At 41.7% G+C, this 9,879-nt stretch overlaps 1 protein-coding gene across 1 annotated transcript; it reads right to left on the bottom strand.

The window, feature by feature from the left end:
• Nucleotides 1-2,343: 2,343 nt before the first annotated feature.
• EPCIP (exosomal polycystin 1 interacting protein) lies at nt 2,344-3,675 on the bottom strand. The gene has a single exon (XM_010128909.2). The coding sequence runs from the start codon at nt 3,625-3,627 to the stop codon at nt 2,953-2,955; it is 675 nt and encodes a 224-aa protein (XP_010127211.1). The 5' UTR covers nt 3,628-3,675; the 3' UTR covers nt 2,344-2,952.
• Between the last annotated feature and the right edge of the window lie 6,204 nt (nt 3,676-9,879).

Raw genomic sequence — 9,879 nt, forward strand, 5'->3', positions numbered from 1 at the left:
TCGCTGCCGCCATCTTGTGCCGAGCGGGTAGCGCACCGTAGTGAGTATCCTAGCTTGGTGTCCCTCCAGGAGTCGGCATCCCCATCCCCGCCCCTGAGGGCTCGTGTTCCACAGACAGCTTGGGAACGGCGGCAGCGGCCGTGCGGAGGGGGTGCAATAGACCCGCACGGCGCCCAGCCCCCGTCATCTCCTGGGCGGCCGACCCGCACCCCTCAGCAGCTCACCGGCTCTGCACGGCCTCTGCCGGAAAGCCCTCGTCCTCCCAGAGGAAATCTTGGCTTCTGGCTTGGAGGGGGGGAAAATAATGTGGTGGTCCTCTTCGCTAGTGCTAAATCTTTTCATGTGCAGGGCTCTTTGGGGTTTGGTTTCGTCTAGGCATCCTCAGAAGTCAGTCCGGCTGGCCTTACTGGCCGCTGTGCTGACTAAAAGAAAAACTGTTGAGTTTGGTGGCAGATGCCAAAAGATCTCTGGCCTTTTTAAAGACAGTCTCTACAAGTACAAGTGTTGGGAACTGCAGGGACCTCATCTCAGCCTTCCCGCTGTATCGGGAGGGCCAGGCTCCCCTGTAGCCCGTCTTTGCCAGCCACCTTGGGAGCCTGCCCAAGGGAGAGGTGCAGGGGGCCTGGCTGGCCTCCTGCAGCCTCTCACTGCAGCTGCACAGCAAGATCTCCTGCAGAAAACATCACATTACTTTCGTGCTGTTCTCAATCTATACTGACTTCCCAAAGTCACACTAGAATTACTAGTAGGAAGGAAAATGTGAATTTACTGCTCCTATCTGCATTTTTTTTTCTGATACAAAAAAAAATTTGCCTCCGTTTCTGTTCATTGATAAATCCAATAATCGTGTCAAGGTTAAAGACCAGCAAATACATACAGGTCGAACCTGATACATGGAGAATTAAACCATTGTATATATAAATCTTAAATGCTATAAATGCATGATCAAACGCCATAGGGTGTTGAGTGTGGTTAAGTGTGAGTGTCTTACACTGGGATTTGAAACAGATTCACAGAATCACATAATTATTTCTGCAGAGTGATGCTTAGTGTACTGCTGCATGTAGTTTACATGCAGACAAAAGAAACCTCCACCAGCAGAACTAACAAAACCACATATGTGGTGTATGTTTTGTATGCATTGCTCTGAAGAAATTCTACAAGCTTCTAGTGCAGTACTTTCATATGGCAAACCTGTATAAAATGGAAATTGGGAGAATCTGGTTCTTGATATCTGCTGGAGAAGAACAGAGGACTTCACTGCAGTATTGGTGCTGTGTATTTCTGCTGCTTATGTAATTGAGAGGAGAATTTTTTTCTGATTCCAGGAAAATCTCTGCAGTGCTTACTTGGCACAGGAATAAAAGGTCTTTTACATCAGCCTTACTCAGAACGCAACAGCAGCAAAACTAACTGAAACTGTAATTTGCAGTGTTAGAAAGCTCATGGATTTATTAACCTCATAGCTTCTTCCCAGCAAGGCCAGAATACATACATTCTCGGTTACTGCTTCGTGTGAAATTTGGGCAGTGCTGTCATGGCCATGTGGAAGTACTGTGTTATTCAGCACATTTTTTACTAGAGGGCAGCAGAACCTCAGTTAGTGAATTTGGTGAAGATCATTTAAAGTTTGATTTCCCCAGATTTTAAAGAGAGGGTAGGTGGCATTTAGAAATCAATGTATTTGTGTGTGCCAGCTCTATTTTTTTTTTTTACTACACTATACTGTGTAGGATTAGTGACCAGCCAGTTTGTGAAGGCAAAGTTAGTACTCTTGCACAGACAATTGGAGTATGGGATTACTGGGCAGACAATATGAGTTATTTGCCTGTGTCTGTAACGCATTCCAGGTGTGTAACACGCTCAGAATATGCATCCCCTGCTCTCCTCCACCCCCTGCCAATCTCTGTCAGCCCAGCTCCAGCTCCTAACCATTTTGTAACCTGTGACGGAATCATGAAAGGTATTACCAGAAATATTTGTGTTTTAGGGTGAAGGCTTATGGTTTGTTGCCCAGGTGCTGACAAAGGAAAAAATATCTTAACAACAGCTGACTGAATAGTTCTCTGGTTGAGTTAAATCAAGTTCAATCCCCAGCCTTCAAACACCAGTGTGCTTAAATCTGTCAATTTGCAATTGCAAATAGAACCCATTAATTCAAAAGTTACCGCATTGTTGATTTCAGTGGGAACGCTCACAGTGATAGAAAGTGTGCATGTATTTAAGTATTCTGAAAAATTAAGTTTTGCCTCCTAGCAAAACTATTCCATTGTTGATTACAGTTTTAGAAACTGGAGAGCCACCAAGATGGTCATGGGCTGGCACATGTGACTGTGAGAAAAGTGTGAAAGAATTGGGCTTGCTCACCCTGGAGAAGGGAAGGCTGGGGTTAATGCCTGGAAAAAAAGTTTCCCTATGAGGACAGGCAGGCAGTGGAGCAGGTTGCCCAATGAGGTTGTGCAGGGTCCATCCTTGGGGGTTTTCAGGACTAACTGCAGACAATCCTGAGCTCCCTGGTCTGATTCCAGGTGGCTCTGCTTGGGGCAAAGGGTTAGACTGGAGACCTCACAATTTACCATCTAACCTGAGTGATTCTCCAGCAGGCTCAGGTTCTTCTACAACTGGAGGTGGGTGGTTATGTCTTTTTCTGTCTGAGGCACAACCTTAAAACAAAATTTATCTGCAGATTTCAATTCTTAACTTGCAATATATGAAAAGAATTTGTACCAATGGTTTCTAAAACAGTCATTTCCCATTGTCTTTGTTCTTTAAGAAAGCATTTACTGAACTAGTCCAATGAGTCTTGTCTTAAACATCTCCTTGTAAAGTGCTGTCAGTCAAAACTGCCCATCCCGTAACAGCTTCTCCTGGCCAAACCAAACAGAGTTAGAGAAGTCCCATCTCTCTCTTAGCAGTTTGCCATGCCTCTGACTACTGAATGTGTTAAATAACTCAGTAAATGAATGTTACAACATAGCTCTTGTTATCTGAGGTTGAGAAGACATCAGAGTACAGCAGACTGGGAAAGTGCTCGGTGATACTAGAGACGTTTTCCACGCTGTACGACTTCAGCAAAGAATATCCATTGAAAAGAGAGGTATCCAGAAAAGAAATATATGCAAGCATTTGCCTGTCTTTGTTGTGCACCGCAAGAGAGTCTTCTTTCTCTTTGTTGCTGCTGCTGTAGATGGTTACACTCTGCTCTGGAAATTGCCCCTTGACCTTCTTTACCCGGAGCTTTCGAAGTCCCCAGATGGCCAAGTATTCGGTTGGAAGAGGAGTGGTGCCACAGAAGGAGAGCTTCAAATCCCACACCCTTGTGAAGTTGAGGAGCATCTCCAGCACAGAGGTGTCTGTGAACCAAATGGTCAGGTGGCTGTTGTAGGTAGTTTTCTCCATGGTAGAAGGCAGCACTGTTTTGCAGTTGCACATCAAGTTTGCCAGGCAGTAATCACAGTCACGGATATCCACCGAGCAGCTGCAGTTGCGAATTGTGTTTTCCTTGGTGAAAATCAGTGTATGGTTTTTCTGACTTCTCACAAAACTGCCAGTGATGTGTATGCCAAGGAAGCCAGCCAAAATGAGAGCCAGCCAAAAGGAGAAAGCAGAGAAGGCTATTGGCTTCATTAGTACTGGTGCCAAGCTGCCAAATGTCTTCTCCTTTTACTCAGTGAATTACATCATTTGTCTTCACCTACTGAGAAAAACAATTTATTTATTACACGAAAAACTGCCCAACAGTTAATATTACTTTGCTTTTCCAACTCATTATCTGTCTCGTCTGTTCAGAACCATATTGCAGTTTTGCAGGTTGCCCTGCTTTAGAGGGGAATCACAACTACACTGATTCAGAAAAACAAATTGCAACTCATATTTGAGATTCTTCTTTCATTCCTGTTTTGCTCTAAATGGTTTCATCTGCTTATGGGACACCTTGGACAACCTCTTCTCTATCCAGGCAGCTCCTCAGCCTGCCCAATGTGAAGGTAAGGGCAGGACTCCTCATGCTTGTTTCTCCTTTCTGCTTTCTCTTTGTCCATCTCCCAACAGATAGGGGTGACGAATGACCCTGTTCTCCATTGAGTGAGGCAGTCTGACAGGGGCTAAAGAGAACCTTTTTGGTTTACACATGAATTGCTAAGTAAGGGTTGTGATAACCTTCCCTTTAAACTCAGTGTGGGATATACTGGGCAAAGGGAAAGAAAGAAAGGGTGGTTAAGGGCCAAAGCACTGGTGGATGCAGCAGCTACGTGCTGATGCCGATAAAACCTGCTTTTGATCAATATGAAGCTACATCTGCTCCAGCCTTAGCCTGTAAGTTTTGAGGACCAAGGACCATCTCTCACTGTGTCTCTGCACTGCAACTAGCATAAGATAGATCCTGGCTTTTTTTGCCTGCTCTGCTCACCTTCATTTACCCTGGCAAAGGAAAGTAGCACCTCCACGCATGCTTATGACAATGGAGCAAGTTTCCATCCTAGCCATGCTCCACCTCAAATGACTGGGAGCATGTTTGATGGGGACTTTTGGGTTCTCAGCTACCAGCCCTTTGGTTTTCAGAGCAGCGTTGGATCTTTCCAGAAGCATCTGGGCTCTCCTGGCATATTTTTAGATGATGGCACAAGCAACGCTGCAAAATGTGATTTCTCAACACAAATTTTAAGATGTTGGAAAGTTTGTCTGATTTGATTGTAATTGTTTTGAAGCACCAAGAGACATTAGAGGTGAATTTTGACCAAAGGGGGCAGATCCTAGTGAAGGCAGCAGTAGGGCATGCACCAGGCAGAATTTGGTCCTCAGCATGTGAAAAGATTGATCCACGTGCAGAATGCATGTCTCCAACACCTCAGAAAACATGGCAGTACACCTACGGTTTTTGAGAAGCGTACTAGATAAACAGGAAAATAATTGTACTTATAATAAAAATACAAATTGTTTTTGTCTATTATTCAATCTTCCATCATTAGACAGTGGAATCTCCTGCTATAAACTTCATGGTCATTTAACAGACAGTTAAAAGAAAGTGTATTTAGGAGCACCCTGAAACTCTCTTAGTTGTTGGCACTATCATATGAGTGGTAGTTTACCAGATATGTGATTTAGATCTAAATGTTTTAAGCTCAATTCCTGCTGAAAATTCAAGTCAAAATTAAATTTTTATAGAACCATAAAACTGCATCTTGACAGAATAGTTTGTGTCCTACTTTCCTTATTTCTCACTTATAAAGGATAGAGTCCTCTAGTCCAGCTTTTTCTTTGAAGTTCAGTCTCCTGTCAGCAGATCTGTAGAAACTGTGATGGTTCCTAAATGACCAGGACTTTGTCATCTATGGGAAAAGGAAGAAAAGGGAAAGTCGCATGTATATGGTGGAAAAATCTGCAGATAAGAAATGGTGAACTCTGGGCCAGACGTTACCACCAGATCCTTTCCAGGAATGAGATCTTTAGCTTGTGATAGGTAGTTGCATGAAAACATCAGCTCATTGCTTAACAGTAGTCAGAAAGTAATTAAATTGTTAAGATGTAGTAGGAAAATGATGGAGAAAAAGAGATAGTGCTGTTGAGCTGCTGCATAAATCACTTGTTTGCTGTCACTTGCCTGTTGTGTGCAGTTCAGATCCCACTGTTTCAGAAAGGATACCACAGGACTGGAGTTCACAGAAGAGTGACAAGAGTGACAAGATATGGTAGGGCTTCCCTTTAAGTAAGGTGAGACTAGTAAGGTAGGACTGTGGGTGTGAAAAGAGGTGGCTGAGGCAGGATATGGTGCCGACGTATAACAGCACAAATAACATGGAGATGGTGGGTAAAGATCAATTTTTCACTGCTTCGACCAAGACCAAGAGCAAGACCTCTCAAATAAAAACAGTAGCTGACTTGTTTATCCTTAGCAAGGGATGCTGGAGGTAGGAAAAGTTTTCACAAAATCAAGGCAGAACTGGGTAAGTTCAGTGAGGAGAAGTCCACGTGGTCATTGTGTACACAGGCACCACACCTGGCTACAGAAGGCTCTGTGCTGAAAATAGAGGCAAAGGAAGTCACAGCAGTAAGTATCACGTGTTCTTGTACTATTGGAAATCTCTCCTCCACACCTTCTTGTGGCTACTTGACTAGATGGATCTTTGGTCTGACAGATTATGACCATTCTTATACAAGACCTATATAGTGTACATGTATGCTAATGGACTCAAATGTGATTTAATTCTCTATGTACTTCCTGAATTTAGTATGTTGTTTTCTTAAATGGAGGATGCAGACATTTTAATGCTTAAATCAAATATTTCATCCATGTTGTGGAACATACCAGAAATACCAGTCCAGCTGTTAGCTAATGTTTAACTTCAAAGGTCAGACTGTAGGTCAGGTCTCTGTAGCTGTTCTGGTATCACTACTGCTAGATGAATTTGGTCTCCAGTATCTAAGCATCTAATCATGCAGCACAATGAAAATCCTCTTACTAAACCTCCACACTGTGCTTATTGTCTTAGCCTTTAACTGTGGCTAATCATAGTGATAAATCTGAAATCTATAATATCACCGCTGTTTCACAACTCAATGAAATTATTTGGATTTTTGTGTTTTGGAGGTAATATTTGCAAGAAGAATTCCTAGACAATGTTAACAATATGAGTTTGAACTAAGTAAAGGAGATTTTAATTGAAGACCCAGCACTTCTGCATGTCAAACTCCCACCTACGTCAAAAGGGGTGATACTGCTTTTTCCACGTAGGATAGGAGGACTTACAGTCATGAAACATTAGAATAAAATACTTCAATGTATCCTCATTCATTTTGATTCCTTTTAATATTTTTTTTTTCAGCACCTGAAGAGTGGAGAACCTTTAGTACTTCCAACCAAAGAAAACTCTCTTTCAAGTTTAGCTTAGCTGATAGCTTTTGGGCTCTGGCCATCAAAATCCAAACATGGCTCTAAATCTTAGCATTCTAGGAAATGTTATCTCCAGAAATATTTGATATTCTCTTCTGCATCCTGCAATGCGGAAACATTCCTATCAATTCGGTTCTCAGTATTTAGTTTCTGCATGGCTTTGGTGAGTGATATGCAAGCAGTGAATAATATGTTTCAGGTTGTCTGTCCATGAAATGTTAAAGTCTGCAGAAAAATGTGCATTATATGGCTCTCAATGAAGTTACTTTACTGTCTGCACTGGTTAAGGTTTAGAAAAAGGTTGGCTTTAATTTTTAGGAGTAAGGGAGCTGCCTTGCAAGGAAGAAGCAAGTTAAAGCATAGATGAAGTTTAACCACACTGGTTTGATGACTCTGAGTTGTATCTTCTTAAATTACTGCTGTCAAGGCACTGTTAGGAGGTCACAACTTAGCAAGAGGTTCTTTTCACTAAAAGTCTGGGGGAGAGGTCTTTAGCTTGCCTTCTCTAGGAGTGACTCAGAAGAGTCTGAGTTTGAGTAAGGAAGATGAAGAAGAATGTGAAGCAAAAGTCACAGACCTGGGAGTTGAGGGACAAGAGTTTTGCCAGGGTAGGATGTGGGAAAGAGAAAGAGCATGGGCCTGCAAAACAGGGCCAGGGCCTGAATGCATGCCCCTGCAGGATGGTGTCTTGTTATTATGAAGTAAAATGGTCGAGGTGGTCTGAGTTTAATCATTGAAAGAACTGAACCACAGAATTGTTAATGTTTGGTTGGTTGGTTTTTTTAATTTGGTGTGTTGATGTCATGTTGAGCTACACAAAGAATAAACCCTTTGTCTCTCAGGAAGTACTTTTGAAGTTGCAAAAGCTAACAGTTATTTTCAAAAATTTCCTCCTTTGCAGAGATTTCTTATATTTTGGATTGCTTTTAATGCAAAGATGCCTTCAGCAGGGCTCTTAAAAGATACACAAAAGTCCTGTGTTGTAATATTGCCATTAAGCTGAAAGAAAATGTGGGGTGATACTTTTGCTTATGGCAGGGCTGTGTTCTCCAGAGTTTCCACATTTACAGATAATGAAGGAGTGTCTTTATAAAACTGGAGAATTTGGGCCGTGGGATACATCTCTCCACAACACTCTCTCAGAGCATTACTGACTCCCCTTAACAGAGATAATTTATCCATTGAGCTCACTAAAATATTTTAGATATAACCTATGGAAACTTAAGGAATGCATCAGATTGTGCTAAATGTCAAGGATTTCCATACCATTTCCTAGGGAAGATTGGTGGGTATGCCTTCTCTTCCCTAATTTTCAAATCAAGCTTAGCTAGACTTGTCACATAATCAGTACATGTTCAGAGACGAAGCAACAGTCTCATCATACGCATATGTTCAACTAGTTCTGCAGCCTTCTTCCTTGATTATGGCTAGGAGGCAGCATTTTAGTGATAAAACGTCCCAACAGACTCAGTTTATGTCTTACTCTTCTACTATGCTACCAGCTTTGGCAAAGGAAGGCTTATCATACAGTTATGATGACAACATCTATGGGTGTTGTTTCTCCTTAAGATTTAAAAAATCTATAGCTATTTAAAGACTTTTCCACCTGACATGATGCATTTTACAGCTTGTTTCCATAAGCCTTTGGCATTTCCTTGCATAACAGCATAACAGATATAGCAGTCCTGTAAAAATAAAACCATAAGCATTTTTCAGCTTTTCAGTTTATATGAGAAGATTGATGAACTCAAGAAATGAGAATGGTATCTCAAATCTGAGCTTGGCAGATGATCTGAATGCTTTCCCCTTACAGGTCGGTAAACAAAATCTACCTGCTTTTACGCACCTGTTCTGGTGCAGGGAATTACCCCTTTGTCTACAGAAGCTCAAGATAAGAAGGAGCTGCTCTGCATTTTATTTTCATCAAACTGTTCAATTCTTCGGTTTTAGACTGGCATTCTCATCCAGCCTTATACGTGATATTCATCAGTCTTTGGAATTGGCTGGAGTTATAAAAATGATAACATATTTTCATACTAGAAGTGATTGAACATGTTCATTAACCAGTTGCAGTGAGCTGATTGATAAATATATTTTTATTAAAACACAGAATGGCTCTGCAGCCTAAACATGGCATGTGCTATAGGACTCCTGTGCTACTGCTGAAGGTTTTGTTTAAACTTTGAAGTAAAATAATCTAGAGCTCTACCAGGCTGCAAGATGACCTCCAGTAGAAGTAATACCACCTTGCATTCATCTCTTTGTCCAACACAGCAAAGAAAATTTGTCCAACAGATGGTGGTTTATTCTAACAATGTGGTTTCTTCATGGTGGTGTGGTTTCTAGCAATACAAAAATATTTCAAATGAGGCATAGGTGGGATACAATAAGACGTGCTTCACCCAACTGCACTTGATACTTTTTCTAAGTTGGTCTCCTACAGTCAGCTAACAATTGCAGTGTTTTGAAGTCACGCATTGTGATTGCAGCATTTCCTTTTATAAGTTACTGCTCAGTTTTTGTTACAGCTGCAACCTTCAATAAATCCATTCTTGCATATGTAAATTGGAGGCAAAGCCTACTTTCCTTCTCTTTCCCTTTCTTATGCCTGCTTTTTCTCTTAAGCAGTCACCCAACTACTACTACTCTGTGGGAATTACTGGTGCTTGATCCAGTTCTCCTCCAAACAGCTGACAGTGTTTCCCCGTGGTTACCTACCAATTACAGCATTAAAACACTTCAGGAAGTTATTGAAGTGTGGATTTTGGTTTCTATGGATTGAAGAGATACCTTGATTCAGTGTCAGAATGCAAAGATTCAGAGATTACAAAAAGACTACTCATTCAAACTCTGCCAATGCAAGGGCTTCCTGGGAAATGGGCAGGTGGAAATGTGATCTGTTTAAGAGCAAGAGATTCTTAATTGGCCTGAAGATGTTAATCATTAAGAAGATGTCGGTGCTTGGTATCATCTTGATTATCACCTGGCAT

The sequence above is a fragment of the Chlamydotis macqueenii genome, chromosome 1 (assembly GCF_036417535.1).
Source record: "Chlamydotis macqueenii isolate bChlMac1 chromosome 1, bChlMac1.mat, whole genome shotgun sequence".
Lineage (NCBI taxonomy): Eukaryota > Metazoa > Chordata > Aves > Otidiformes > Otididae > Chlamydotis > Chlamydotis macqueenii.

Excerpts from the sequence above, each read along its gene's own strand:
- EPCIP (XM_010128909.2), bottom strand. The coding sequence starts at position 3,627 with ATGAAGCCAATAGCCTTCTCTGCTTTCTCCTTTTGGCTGGCTCTCATT.